Source organism: Sinocyclocheilus grahami, unplaced genomic scaffold (assembly GCF_001515645.1).
Source record: "Sinocyclocheilus grahami isolate Dianchi unplaced genomic scaffold, SAMN03320097.WGS_v1.1 scaffold536.1, whole genome shotgun sequence".
In the NCBI taxonomy this organism is placed as follows: Eukaryota; Metazoa; Chordata; class Actinopteri; order Cypriniformes; family Cyprinidae; genus Sinocyclocheilus; species Sinocyclocheilus grahami.
The window spans coordinates 550,412-566,531 of record NW_015505715.1 but is presented as its reverse complement, the minus strand read 5'-3'; the positions used below and the strand labels follow the sequence as shown (position 1 = coordinate 566,531).

The window sequence follows — 16,120 nt, the reverse complement described above, 5'->3', positions numbered from 1 at the left end:
TATTTTAAGATTTAACATTTGTAGATGGTCTAAAGCAAAAGAGTTGTAAAAATTCTGAAAATCTTTTAGAGCTCATGATTTATTGCATATTACCATATTACACATTAATGAATAAATCAGTATGTATAAAATTATTTAATTTACAAGTGTCATGTTTGTGATTTTTTCATGTAAGCTATAGCTTCTGACCTTTAAATCAAAACATACTCATGATTTTATGACATCAATTACTGCTTTATTTAATCAGAAACACAGTCTAAATGTTATTTGTGTAGGCTATTTTACTTTTAAAACGAGTTCAAACAGATGCCATTAATACAGGTAACAAGTGGAGGACAGAGGAGCCTCTTAAATAAGAAGTTACAGGTCTGTGAGAGCCAGAAATCTTGCTTGTTTGTAGGTGACCAAATACTTATTTTACTGAGGAATTTACCAATTAATTCTTTAAAAATCCTACAATGTGATTTTCTGGATTTTTTTTTCTCATTTTGTCTCTCATAGTTGAGGTATACCTATGATGAAAAGTACAGGCCTCTCTCATCTTTTTAAGTGGGAGAACTTGCACAATTGGTGGCTGACTAAATACTTTTTTGCCCCACTGTATGTATATAAAACAGGGCTCTACGGATACTTTTCCTTTTAGGAGCACTTGTGCTCCTAATTTAAAAATTTTAGGAGCGCTTGTGCTCCTAATTAAAAAAATTTAGGAGCACGGTCAAAAATTTAGGAGCACCTTCTAATCAGTAAAGATACTTTAATTTAACTAAAACTGCCAGCAGGTTGTGTCAAGTCACTGATTTAATCACTGAAGCATTCATTCAATTGATTCGTTCAAACAGCTGAATCATTCAGGAACGAAGAACTAACAACAGTTATTGGAAAACTAACTGAAATAAAATAATAATTATCAAAAATAAATAATCATTTTCGTAATCATTACCAGCCCTCTACGAACACCTTGGCAATTGAATCGCCATTGGCTAGTACATTTTTTTGTTTACTCGCCAGACTGATTGATAGATAGATAGATAGATAGATAGATATGTATATAAAACAGGGCTCTACGGATACTTTTCCTTTTAGGAGCGCTTGTGCTCCTAATTTAAAAATTTTAGGAGCGCTTGTGCTCCTAATTAAAAAAATTTAGGAGCACGGTCAAAAATTTAGGAGCACCTTCTAATCAGTAAAGATACTTTAATTTAACTAAAACTGCCAGCAGGTTGCGTCAAGTCACTGATTTAATCACTGAAGCATTCATTCAATTGATTCGTTCAAACAGCTGAATCATTCAGGAACGAAGTACGTGACTATCTTTATGAATGGGTAATTGAATCATTGGAATCAGTAAAGATACTTTAATTTAACTAAAACTGCCAGCAGGTTGCGTCAAGTCACTGATTTAATCACTGAAGCATTCATTCAATTGATTCGTTCAAACAGCTGAATCATTCAAGAACGAAGTACGTGACTATCTTTATGAATGGGTAATTGAATCATTGGCTCACGGCGAATCGTGCGCCTTCACACTAGAGTTTGCGGTACGTTAAATACAGGTGCGTTGCACATCCATTCAGATGAACTCAAACACAGCACAGATCGCTCGGCGGAGAGTGAAACTCTGAAGCGCTCCGTCAGAGAGTGTTCGGCGAGTGAAAATATATCTGAGATAAACTTATACTTGGCCTCCAATATTAGACATAATTTAGTCACCCAGAGTAAGATTTAGTCGCATATGTGAGTGATTTACTCGCAATGTAGAGGGTTGATTACGTTCTCACCCCTTGACGGAAAAATATATGAGCTATGTGGAGGTTTAGGGAAATAGCCTACCTGTAATGGCACATCACGCACATGAGGTTTTCTGACGGAGAGACGCAAAGCAGTTTAAAGCCTGCACGGGTCCTGTTTGGTAAACGTGCACCAGCAGTACTGAACGGAACACCCGACCCATTATCTGACAGCTGCACTAATTTAATTCTGTACCAGACGAGAACCATTTGACATACTTTTACTATCTAATCAATCTCAGCATGCATTAATTTTGTGTCGCTATATGTTTGCCTCACTAAGGTTAAATTATGCCCAAGTCTTTCTTTGGCCTGCGCTCTGGAAGTGATCTGTTAATTCTGCTAGTGTTGTTGTCAGAAAATATAAGTCACTTAATATTAACTTCTTGTTTAACGAATTGTTGTATTAAATCAATATCACATTTGCAAACTCCCTTAATAATCATTAAAAGCTGTCACTCATCTTAGTTTATCCCGATCTCACAAAACTCCATTATAATCGACAAAGCTCTCTACACTGCACAATGAATCTCTTATTTACACCCCGTCAACACTTTGTTTGTTATAATGAGAGGATATGTCTGTGATACATTACGCAACGCTGCAGAAACACGTACGTATATTAGAACCTTTGAAGCTCCCTCAGCGCAAACACAACTATGCTGATCGGGTCAGTCGCACAGGTGCTCCTAAATATTGTTTCATAGTCGCACGCAGTAGTTTTGCAAATGCGACTGAAATGGTCACACTGTAGAGCCCTGTATATATATATATATTGTTTATAAAATGGCACAGTTTTATAATTATCTGAAAGTACACTCATGAATGAAACTAATAAAAACTAAACTGAATTTTATAGCAAATTTGAAAACGATATTAAAATAAAACGAATTAAAAAATTCAAAACTGTAATAACCTTGGCCAACAGTGCCCCCTACAGATTAAAACTCCTTGTCGAGTGGGCGTTAGGACCTGGGGGAAGCTGCCGCTGCTGCCACTGCACTTTCTTTTACTGTTAACTCTTATCACACACCAAACGTGTCATTCTGTACATGCATTCTCAGATTAAATGCAGCGATCCAAAACAGTCAATCTAATCATCAATTCAATAATTCAGACAAAACTTTGCTTCAAGAATGAGCCACACTGCTGATGTGATCTAATCATTAGCACACCCTGAGCACATGTGAGTTAACGTATTCCTCTTATCGGCAAGACATATCAGCATTATTTTTTATATTGGGCTGATGCCGATATTTACATTTAAAGGCATTATCGGCCAATTCCGATATCAGTCCGATAATATCGTGCATCCCTAGATGTTTTTGTTTTTGTTAATGAAAATAAATGTACATCCGCATCCCAGCTCAAGTTACTATTACTGTCAACTCAACCACTGTCAAATGTTAAACTCCCAAGAGACAAAACATGAAATATTATCAGTTGGTATTATTAATAAGTATTACTTATTTCAGTGCTACCAAATAAAGTGATAGAGGTATGTATAGCTTGGCACAAGTGCCGCTGCACTCAAATGTTAGTCTGGAGCCCTGTATACGTGTGTATAGAGATGTAATGGTATGAAAAATTCTTATCACGATTATAGTGACCTAAATTATAATGGTTAATCAGTGTTATCACGGTACAGTACATAATGATGTCTGGATTTTAAATGACAACATGACTGACAACAGTTTATCTAATAGCATGTACGAAATGTTCAATTAAAGCTTTGAAAAGTTTCATAAAATGGTAAACCTCATATTTCAGCCTTTAAATAAAGAAAAGGGTTAAGTCAAAATGACAATTGATTAATAAATGATCAAATGTATTTTATCTGCTACGTAAATAATTCTAGATACCTTATCCGAATTATTTATATAGTGACCTAAATTATAATGGTTAATCAGTGTTATCACGGTACAGTACATAATGATGTCTGGATTTTAAATGACAACATGACTGACAACAGTTTATCTAATAGCATGTACGAAATGTTCAATTAAAGCTTTGAAAAGTTTCATAAAATGGTAAACCTCATATTTCAGCCTTTAAATAAAGAAAAGGGTTAAGTCAAAATGACAATTGATTAATAAATGATCAAATGTATTTTATCTGCTACGTAAATAATTCTAGATACCTTATCCGAATTATTTAAATGTGTAGAATCCACATAAGCTTGTTTTTCATCAACCAGTCAAATCCACCCTCTGACAGCAGGTGGTGCTGTTGGAACAACAGAATTAGAGCCGTTTCCCGCAACCTCCGTGGACAAAGCAGCATTGCGATAAGAACACTTCTTTTATTAGGTATTACATGGAGTGAAGATTAAAACAAAATGCCATCAAATATTTTCTGAAGACAGTCAGAACCTTCAGGATTTTAAATGACAACATGACTGACAACAGTTTATCTAATAGCATGTACGAAATGTTCAATTAAAGCTTTGAAAAGTTTCATAAAATGGTAAACCTCATATTTCAGCCTTTAAATAAAGAAAAGGGTTAAGTCAAAATGACAATTGATTAATAAATGATCAAATGTATTTTATCTGCTACGTAAATAATTCTAGATATCTTATCCGAATTATTTAAATGTGTAGAATCCACATAAGCTTGTTTTTCATCAACCAGTCAAATCCACCCTCTGACAGCAGGTGGTGCTGTTGGAACAACAGAATTAGAGCCGTTTCCCGCAACCTCCGTGGACAAAGCAGCATTGCGATAAGAACACTTCTTTTATTAGGTATTACATGGAGTGAAGATTAAAACAAAATGCCATCAAATATTTTCTGAAGACAGTCAGAACCTTCAGAGTTGCATTCATATAATTAATTCATTTGTATATTCATTTGTATAATTCCCTTAGCACTTTTAAAACCACCCAGCTCTTCCACCATGTTTTCACACAAAACGAAACTACTCTGCATGCTGTGCGCACAAGACACTGTTACTTGAAACTTTACTTTATGCTGGACAGTATTTTTTTATCCTCAGTTGTTCAAATCACGGTAATTGAATACAGTTTTAATGATAATTAAAATATGAAACGGTAATACTAACTAGGGTTGTGACGGTGAGGAAATTAATCGACGTGTGACAACACCGGTAATACTGGTATCACCATTGGGGGGGGGGGGGGTTGGTTCACTTGAATTTCTCTCTTTTCTTTGCTTTCAAATGGCTTGTAAAAGTGCCGTGGCAATTGAATAGCTGCAATTCGGCGTTAAGCAATTGTTTGTTTGAGTTTTCCCTCTTTTCCTCGGATTTCTTGGCTTTCAAATAGCTTGAAAAAGCGCCGTGCTTTTCAGCGTTGATTCAATTCAAGCAACAACAACGTCAAACTCATAGAACTTTTAACAAAACGAATAAAAATACACCATATATGCCTAATAAAATAACAAAAAATCTGCAAACTGTAACCAAATAAATAAGAAATGAATGTTTAAAAAAACGTCCAGTCAATGGGCTTTTCAAAATCTAAAATATTGCCAAACAGGCACCTTTGCATTTCCTTTCTAAACAATCTTCTGCCATCATCTTGTCTTTCTCACCTCACTCTTGTCAGTCAGCTCGACTCGCTCTCCTCACGTGATAAATAAAATCTGACTGCTGCTCCGTGGTGCACTGTCGTTCACGCACGGTTCGGCACGCTGCATTGAGCATTTAGTTTTTATAAGTGTCTGTCCCCTAACTGAGCTAGGCTAAATGATTTTTTTGTTACTATAAAAAAATCAAAACGATGGTGGTGGGTAGGCAAATGACTTAACCGGTGTAGCGGCTTAACCGGTATAACCGAAAACACCATCTATCGCAGCAAGCCTAATACTAACCATGGGGAATTTTATCATGTCGTAATCGTTCAATCCCTACGTGTGTATATCCTGAGTTTCAGGATCATTATGTATAGAGCCGAGCTTAGGCCTCTTTGTGACTGCTAATGTGTTTTCTTCAAACCATTTGTTGTCCATAGTAAAGAGTGTCATTTGAGGATAAGGTCAGCATCCATCCTGCTTTTTCTTGCTCGTTTTCCTTACTCATTCATACTTCATACATGCACACAATCAAGTCCGCTTTTGTTTGCAGTCACGCATTATTTATCCAGCATGAAACTGTCGCTTGCTTGCTGTAATCATATTTTAAGAGAGTCCTCAGCATACAGCCTGACCTCTTTCTCTAGAAGCTTGTTATTTACAAAAGACAAACCCAGGTCGGGGAGGGTGAGAATGCTTTAACTTGAGACATTTCTCGTGCGTGGCTCGGTAACAACTGGACCAGACTGAGCTTGAATAGTTTGAATCAGGAAAGGTCGTACATGGTGACGATCTTTGTGTCTGTTGTGCGACATATCCAGCCTGGCACCCTTCGTCTTATTTTGTTGTGGGAAACAATAATTGGACACTTGCTTTGTCTTTTCAGGGCGTACTCCCTTGTCGACTCCAGCCAGGTGTCAACCTTCCTCATCTCCATCCTCCTCATCGTTTATGGCAGCTTCAGGTGAGCTCTCATCTCTTTTGCCGCAGATCTGGAAACAGTGCTGTCACAAAATCTTGTAATTGTTGATCACGTGCATGCTTTACAGACGTAATCATGTGGTATTGTTATTGTATTGCGCATTGGTGAAATGAAAGTCATATTGTCGCTAAATATTTTGAGGTATCTAGCTGGCTGGTGTACAAGTCTTGTTAAGAATGTCTTGTAATTGTAAACTAATCAGTAATGTTTAGTTTCCAAATTTATGTAGTTTCCAAGTTTATAAATTTATAGCAGTCATGGAGTGATGTTAGTTGTATAATTTACATATTATTAATGAAAATGAAAATAAAACCTACTTATAATGAAAAATATAAATATATTTAAATGGACACGTTCTCTTCTCTGTAAGAAAGTATAAGTAATGTATTTTTTTTTATATAATATATGCACTACCGTTCAAAAGTTTGGAGTCAGTTATATATATATACAGTGGTGTGAAAAAGTGTTGGCCCCCTTCCTGATTTCTTATTTTTTTGCATGTTTGTCACACTTTAATGCTTCAGATCATCAGACAAATTTAAATATTAGTAAAAGATAACACATATATATATATATATATATATATATTTATTATTATTATTATTATTTTGTTTTTGAGAAATTAATACTGTTGTTCAGCAAGGATGCATTCAGTTGATCAAATGTGACCGAAAAGACATTTATAAGGGTACAAAATATTTAATTTTCCATTAAATGCTGTCCTTTTAAACTTTCTGTTCATCAAAGCATCTTGATAAAAATGTCACTGTTTACACAAAAATATTAAGCAGCACAACTGTTTTCAACATAAGTAATAATAATAAATGTTTCTTGATCAGCAGAATGATTTCTGAAGGATCATGTGACTCTGAAGTTGGAATAATTTTAATGTATTAAAATACAAAGTTTATTTATTAAGGTTATTTTAAATATTTAATGTCATATTACAATATTCACTGTATTTTGGTTAGCATAAGATGCATCTTTCAAAAACATTAATAAATTTACTTTTTCTTGAAGAATTTTTTTAACATTTAGTTTTTATTCTGGTGCTTAAAGTGAGATAAAAATGAAAAATTAAATATTATTTTATGTGATGTATCTAATGAAAATGTTGGCATGATGGTTTAAAAAAAAAGGTACTGGTGAGCAGAAAAACATCTTTACTCTTGAGCTCTGGGCCTTTACACACACATGTATTGAATGAATCAGTGGGCATTGTAGTTTTTCTAGATTATATATTTAATATGATGTGACTGAAAATTAATCTTTAAAGTAGAGAAGTGTAATTTGCAGTGTGTCATATATTTTATGAATTTTCTAGTTGATTGTTTAGCTAATGAAGCATTTGTCTGTCCAATTTTGAAGTGGACAAAACTGATATTCATGGGCTTTGAAAGATAGATGCGGCTAAAACATTACAACATATTAAAAAAACTGTACGTTTGTCCTTCACAATGTTTCATTCGCTTCAAATTAAATATGCTGTCTGTGACTGTTGTCAAAACCAATGATACAGAGCATAAAACTCATGTAACTCTGCTGTTGGTTCACTCCAAGGGCAGAGAAATTGAGCTTTGTGGGTAAACCGTGTCTGTCCGCACAGGTCATTAAACATGGACTGCGAGAACCAGGAGAAGGACAAGGATGGAAACCCCACCAACACTGGCTCCTTCAACAATGCCAACTCTAACAACAGTGAGTCCTCAACTAAGCAATTAAAAACAGCTATAATTACTTCGGCTTCATTTATCACACTAGAAACGGAAGGTGAAGTGCATTATGGATTGCTGACAGTGTGTTAGTATGCTCTTCTGAAGAGAACCTGAATCATCTCATGCATTTGCACAGGTATTCAGACCATAGACTCTACACAGGCGCTGTTCTTGCCCATCGGAGCCTCCGTGTCTCTGCTCGTCATGTTTTTCTTCTTCGACTCGGTTCAGGTGGTGTTCACCATATGCACTGCAGGTACGTGCCGCATGCAAACACACCAGTGACCTTCCACCGCTCCTTTCTCACACACTGACCTAGTTCATACGCTGTCACAGTCACTGTGCTGTGATACGCGTGAGTAATATTTACGTAATTCTTTGTGTTTGTCTTATCCTGTCTTCACAGTTCTAGCTACCATCGCGTTTGCATTCCTCTTGCTGCCGATGTGCCAGTATCTGACCAAACCCTGCTCCCCACAGAACAAGTATGAAATGTTTACTAACTCATCAGAGCGGTTTGCGGGTTAACTGCAGTTACCTCAGTTCATGTCAACAAACCGTGTCTCATTGGAATTCAAATTATTCAGATATAAATCTTATTTGACATTCACTCAGGGAAAGTAAATTGTCTCCCTCAGTAGCATGTGTATATGATTTCTAATAATAAATAGCTGATGCCAACTTCTTATTAATAATAGTAAAATATATATATTTAAAATAATTGTAAACATTTTTACATAATAAATTAAATGTGTATAAATATAAAATAAAAATGTGTATATATATATATATATATATATATATGTTTATATTTTATTTGTCTTTTTGATAAAACATTAAGAAATCTTTATTTAATTATTTAATTATATTATTTTTATTTTTCTCATTATGTGGATGCATTTTCCCATCTCCAACTAACTTATGACAATGTACTTTATTTTGTTAAAATAATAATAATAAAATACTGCACAATTACAGATATGAATATTGTGATACTGTTCCAGTAACAAATGTCAAAGGGAAGGACAATTCTGGACACAATGTCACAAATTTGTTTTTTAGTTTGAATAGTGAAATAATGCAAATCTGAAGTATTTGTTTGTTTCTGAATCATAAATTTACATTCAAATTTGAGATCCTAAACTTTTTATTTCCAGGTGTAAATGGGAAAAAAAAAACTCTTAATGTGGTTTCAGACATAATTATGGACCCTGGTGTATATAAAAAAATATTTATTTAGCTTTATGGCTCAACCCAGTTTATTAAAACTTAAAAGATATTTGTTGGCTGATAGAATGCCCACATTCCTACAAAATTGGCTTTTAAAATAATCTTTATGACACAGACAATGAACCTGTTTGTTTAAAGGGATTTGCCCTTTGGCTTCACTCAATCTCACAATGTAATCTAGAATCTGTTCTATTTGCTTTGGGTGAAACAATCCTCTTGTGTATCAATGGACAACAGTGTTGGAGATCAGATGCTGAGGTGTGAAAAAGAGAGCCTGATGTCTCAGCCGAGTGACGTGTGTTTGCTAGTGTATTCAGCATTTGAGCGAGCATGTCTCTTGTCTTCAGGATCTCATTTGGCTGCTGTGGCCGCTTCACGTTGGCGGAGCTGCTGTCGTTTTCCCTCTCTGTCATGCTGGTTCTCATCTGGGTGCTGACGGGCCACTGGCTTCTCATGGATGGTGCGTCAGCATGCCGTTACTCTGTGTTTGTGTGTAGGAAGAGGATGTAAACACGTCCTCTGGTTTAACTCATACTGCCTTTTCTGTATGGAGTGTTGTGGTATTTTTTTGTCAATCATATGTTTTTGTCTCCCGCAGCTCTTGCCATGGGTCTCTGTGTAGCCATGATCGCATTTGTGCGGCTGCCTAGTCTCAAGGTGTCGTGCCTGCTGCTGTCAGGCCTCCTCATCTATGATGTGTTCTGGGTAAGCAATTAATGCAGCAAGTCATACTGGTTCCTAGGGATGGGAGGTAAGTCCTTGTATCACGCCATGCGTGATTTAATGTCACAGTAACCATTTATACACTACCAGTTATTTAGACAAGTTTGTATGCCTTAAAGGGGCATGAAACCCCGTTTCAGCACTGGTTAGTTCTCTACACAGTTTTAAAAAATGCTAAAAAGTGGGCGTGGTGCGCTGCGAGCAGAGGGGGAAGAGGGGAGACAGACAACACGCACATCTTCGGGTTCAGACAGATTAATTTCGCTCCCATAGAGTTAAAAACAAATAAATGCACAGCCATTTGCACTCTGCATCGAAAACATATATATATGAACGCGCTGTTGCACCTCTGATAACTTTTAAGGCTTATTCTGTGGCGTTTATATAAGCCTTTTGACGGGTTGTGTCAAGGAGCTGTAAAAATGGTTATACTTACTATACTCACTCGCGTTTGTGCTGAACTCTTATTACAAAGCAAAAACAAACACTCTCCTTCGATCCATGAACGTTTCTCTCAGTTAATTTGCGCAATCTCACAATCTGAAGCATCTGTCATAGCAAATCAAAACATGCTGTTGTGAATAATTAAGCGAAGCACCTTCTCATTGGATTAGAACACGCAGTCTCAAGAATAATTTAATAGACACCAACACGACATCGATGAACTATAGTCCATTGCCGCGTCAAAAAATGTGACGTCAACGCAATGTAGATTTTAAACCCGAAAGATGAAAATAGCGCAAAAAAGCTAAAAATTAACCAGTTTTCTCCAACAGTAAAAAAATTATCAGATGCTAGCATTGTCTTCTATGATGTGCAACACAAACACCTCTGCTAAAATCTCAGAAAAAGTAGTCTGGGGTTTCATGACACTTTAAAACCCCGTTGATCTAAAGGCTTTTGCTTAAAGTTGTCACGACAGATCTGTCTATAATCTAAATGCATGTTATTGATCTTAAAGTGCATTTACCTTTTTTTTTTTTTTTTGGAGCTCGTAATTTCTATGTAAATTTCATAACTCAATCAACCGGGAAAATGCCAGGCTTCTCTCTGATGACGTATATCATTTAGTTCGCATAAACCCTGCCTCTTCCTATAATTGAATGCAAGCTTATTTTTTTCTTATTCAATGACCTTTTTCACTCTGATGTATGTCACAATACAGAAGAAAAGATCCGTCACTACTTCAGTCTCATGGTGACTTTAAATGCTTGAAATTAGTTTTGTAAACATATAATTTGGGCTTACATATTCTCTTTTTTTCCTGGAATTTCAGTGAAAAAAAAAATATTTGTAATGGCTGATTTTTTTATTCAATTATTATTATTAAAATATTTTTTGTTTGTTCTGGGTGAGCCGGTAATATCTCACAAGTTACACAAGCTTTTTATTTATTTATTATTTTTTGGAACTAATTGGATTCAAACCAAACAATATAATTATTCATAAACAAGCCTGGCATGGGTAACTTGAGTTAAATATGATATAAGCGATGTAACGATTAACTGCGAGCCGGTTGAAAATCGATTTAAATATGTGACTATTCAAATCGGTTGAGATGCTAAACAAACTTTATTATGTAGACAAATGCACCTGGAGCAATCTAGAGTTAAGTGCCATTTGAATGCAAACCTGTGACCCTTCGGTTGTCAGTCCAGATTTTAACCACGAGATCAGTTCAAATAATTTGTAGATGAAATATGTTCTCCCATCCCACCCCAGTGCTGACTGGAGACCTTTTCGTCAGTGTCTCAAATCACTCCAAACACGCTTACACAATCCTGACATCACTCTCTCTCAGTGTCTTAAAACAGCAAGGCAAGCTGGTCTGTCCCTCTGACTCCTCTCCCTCCCTCTCCTGTAGGTCTTCTTCTCCGCCTACATTTTTAACAGCAACGTGATGGTGAAGGTGGCGACGCAGCCTGCCGACAACCCCCTTGACGTGCTCTCACGCAAGCTGCATCTGGGCCCTGGCATGGGTCGGGACGTCCCCCGCCTCTCCCTGCCCGGAAAGCTGGTGTTCCCAAGCTCCACCGGCAGCCACTTCTCCATGCTGGGCATCGGCGATATCGTCATGCCGGGCCTGCTGCTGTGCTTCGTACTCCGATACGACAACTATAAGAAACAGGCCAACGGAGAAGTGCCCGGTTCTGTCAACATGTCCGGCCGCATGCAGCGGGTTTCCTACTTCCACTGCACCCTCATTGGTTACTTTATTGGTGCGTATTGCAAACCTGATCATCCGAACACACTCTCGTCAAGATGGTGGATTGGATTGTGAAAAGTTGCAGCAGAATTTAATTTTAATCTGTATCTATCATTCAGTCTTGTCTGTCGGTCTATCTATCTTTTTGTCATTCAGTTGGTCTGTTTGTCATTTCGTCTGTCTGCCTGTCTGTCATTCTCTCTGTCGTTCCATCTATTGCAGTGTTTCCCAACTTTTTTTTTTTTTTTTTTTAGCCAGTGCACAGTTTTGAAAAGTACAAAATCCCACGGCACACCACTAAGCACTGAAATATAACAAAATTGCATAAACATGCATTGCTTAAAATATAATATCCAGTTTTAATATGCCATTTAAAATAGTACTCACATTTAATGTGAAACTTGAGCTTAAGTCAGGTATGAACACAAGGTCATAGGTAGCGTTATGTTGTTGGTGATGACAAAACAAAAAATTTACATAGGCCTATCGTCGCTGTCGGGCAGAAACATTGTATCTCCAAAACCACTACCACTTTCAGGAAATGTAAAAACAAAACAATTTAGTTTTTTAAATAATTAAACCGTCGTCAGAGTTGATATTGTGGCTTTTGACCAGCGAATTATGGTGTTTTGTCCATCATTAGAACGGCCGCGTCTGAGGCAGTGAGTGCATCGCATTACGTTTTCATGAACTTGCAGGTTATAAAGTTTATTGTAGTTATATGGCCGCTCAGTTTTTTGTTGTTGAATACATTTGGCCAAAATGTCATGACATGAAAGATGAAGTGCAATGCACCGGACATATAAACAATAACGATAATTAAACGATATTTTGCTGAGCATGTTATTGTGCTGGTACTAAACTGGCAAGTTTAGGACTGCCGTGAACAGCTGACTCCCAGAGCTTTTAATATTCTTCATATTCTGTGCGGTGATTAGTTTGCAAGAGTAACAGAAATGAACTTTTCCAGTAAGATTGAATTGATTTTTACCTTTTTGGGCATTTTTTACTTTATAAGGCCAATTTTTTTTCTAACCTAATTAAAGGTGCAGTAGGAGATCTTGGAAAATGCTAACTTTAGCCTGATACCACTGAAAGCAAACGTCCCACCCTCCCTGCAATCGCCGTCCAAGGCCATGCCCCCTGAACCCATTTACGCTCACAGACCAGAACACCAGAGACAACATTACAATAGGCTACATCAGCGGTTCCCAATTCCAATCCTTGCGCCCTCCTGCTCTGCACATTTCATATGTATCTCTTAGTGCCCTGGGAAGTGTACATCACCGGATATTCCGCCATGATTCCAGTTTGAAGCGAGCGTATATGTTCCATACAAAGGGCATTAAAGTGTGCGAGACGTGAATTTAAATAGTATTTATTTACAGAGGTATATTATGTCACACTTCTCTAGTAAGTTTCGTCTGAGTGTGAAGACGCTGCGCAGTGCAAATCCGTGAATGAATGTTCCGAAGTGAAGTAAACTTCAACGGATTTCCCCTGCTTCCCTTGCGCGAGGACTGGAATTGAGGACCGCTGGGCTACATCATGTGTCATTCACCAGTGAGAAAACTTTATAGTACAGTTAGTAAAAGTACTACAATACCATGATTGTCTGCCGTTCTCGCTCTGTCTGCACAGCGTGCGGGAACGTGCTGATGACGTATCCTGTCTGCGCGAACAGAGTGCGCAGCGGTATGCAAATACATATCGTCACCTTGGAATTATAAGGTTCTATCTGCGTTCTGAGCAGTTTTGAGATATTGAGCTTCAAAGTTTTTGCATTCCATATAGCAAAAATTATATGGGGAACAAGTTTCTTTAAAACATGAAAATGACTGGGACCTTAAATGTATTCTAAATGTACAATATCAAAATCCTCTCAAATTTGTAAATGGGGATTTCTGGAATGGGTCAAATGCAGATAGAACCTTCTAATTCTAAAATAACACTTTTCGCTTGGAATTATAAGGTTCTATCTGGAAAAAAATTAATTGAAGCAATGTTTTTCAAGAAACACAGAGTTTACTTATAATTTGTTTTAAAACATAAAATTAGTGTTGTAACAATGTGTTGTCATGCATGAGAAAGTTAAATTTAATGTTTTTTGACACTTATTTCAGATTTTAAATGAATATTTTTTTCTTGTTCATGTTAAGCATAAAAGGCAGTGCTAAATATTTTGTCCAGTGCAGATGTTAAATTTAGACAGGAATATGGTGGGTGATTTAACATTATTGCAGGAACCATTGAAGTTTAAGTTTCCTTTTATTTAGACAGAAAGCAGCTACTGTAATACATCTGACCAGGACTTTATTCCACAGAAAGTGGGACAGGTAAAATGGCCTTCTCTCTAGACATCAGTATGGCTGAAATAACATGCTAAAGTTTATTGTTGTAATTAAGACCCAATCAATTAAATTGTTGACGTTTTGACTTTTAAGGCTTAATACTGTAAAATTTAAGACCTTTTAAGACCAAAAAACTGCAAGAAAACAGACAATGCTTCAGCAAAGGTGTTTAACAAAGTTTAATAAACATTGAAAAATGTTTCACTGACTATATATAATTAAAAATAGTTAACATTTAAAATATTTAATTTACTTCAACTATGCAACAACTCAGGTTTTACAAACAATGTCAAATTTAACATTTCATCTCACTTAATGTAGTATACACTTTAATCCAGTGTGCCATAGCGTAGCGCTTGTCTCCGGCGGCATGACAAAGAAAGCTGATCCTGATTGGTCCTCGTGTGTACATTCGAAGTGCTGATTGGCTCACGCAGATGGAACCTTATAAAACCAAGTTAGAGTTCGATTTTGTAGATAGAACCTTTTTGTTTTCTAAAAAAAAGTCCCAAAATGTACACAACTTAAGAAAGAAACATCACAATGTAAATAAGTTGTCACCAGAATATGACTATGTGAATAACTCAGTTTTGACAAAAATGTCAGATAGAACCTTATAATTCCAAGGTGACGATATGTTGACAGGCAGGTAGGAAAGCCAATTAAAATGCTCGGACCGAGCATTTTGATTGGACGAACATTTCTTAGTCCTACGCCTTCCACAGAATATATAAATACAGATAAATGCATTTAGACCACTTAACTTAATGATTACTATCATGATGTGAAGAGACTTTCAACAAGCATAACAAAAAAAATTCTGAAGACCTATTGCACCTTTTAATGTATGCATCACCTTTTGTGTCTTAAATTTAATCAATAAATTTAAATAGTAGGACACTATAGGGTTGTTACCAATCAAATGAAATCAGTATCAACAAAATTTATGTTTGCAATGCAGAGGTGGCACAGAATCTGCATCTAAATTGGCATTTAGGGTGCGTTCACACTTGACATGTTTGGTTCGATTAAAACAAACCCTGGTGCTATTGCTCTGTTAGTGTGGTTCATTTGAGCATGTGTGAACACTGCCATCCGAACCCTGGTGCGCACCAAACAAGCAGACCAAGTCCGCTGAAAAGATGGGTCTCGGTCCGCTTCCAAACAAACTCTGGTGCGGTTCGAATGATATATGAATGCAACAAGGACCAAATACTTCTAAACTAACCAAAAACAGGAAGTAATGACAAGATGCGATGCTATGCGACATGATTTGACGATGCGGTGTAGCAAAAACAAAATGAGCAGAGGGCAAATGTGGAGCAACGATGAGGTAAAGTGCCTTTTATGAGCTCCTTGTGAGTTTGCAGGTGGTGAAAATAAAATTATATGTACACGCAAGAATGAGCGCGCTTAGTTCAGCAGACGCCATTATGTGTGTTCGACTTAAAGAGGCGCTGAGCAGACCGATCGTTTAATGCTTTGATATACACCCGCAGCACCGCTTAAGGTCTAACGCACCTTTTGTTTGGGGTGTTCGGTGAGTTCCATCACGATATATACGTCATTCAAGCTGACCAATCAGGTTGTGAAC

The 16,120-nt window shown here is 36.7% G+C and overlaps 1 protein-coding gene across 1 annotated transcript in view; it reads left to right on the top strand.

Moving 5' to 3' along the window:
* The window catches only part of LOC107555528 (signal peptide peptidase-like 3), a 68,865-nt gene that overhangs the window by 31,998 nt on the left and 20,747 nt on the right, over window positions 1–16,120 (top strand). The window contains exons 2-8 of the mRNA XM_016238353.1: window positions 6,206–6,283; window positions 7,908–7,999; window positions 8,153–8,272; window positions 8,423–8,501; window positions 9,594–9,706; window positions 9,845–9,951; window positions 11,834–12,194. Of these exons, the coding sequence (XP_016093839.1) occupies window positions 6,206–6,283; window positions 7,908–7,999; window positions 8,153–8,272; window positions 8,423–8,501; window positions 9,594–9,706; window positions 9,845–9,951; window positions 11,834–12,194 (950 nt within the window). The remainder of the gene's footprint in view (window positions 1–6,205; window positions 6,284–7,907; window positions 8,000–8,152; window positions 8,273–8,422; window positions 8,502–9,593; window positions 9,707–9,844; window positions 9,952–11,833; window positions 12,195–16,120) is intronic.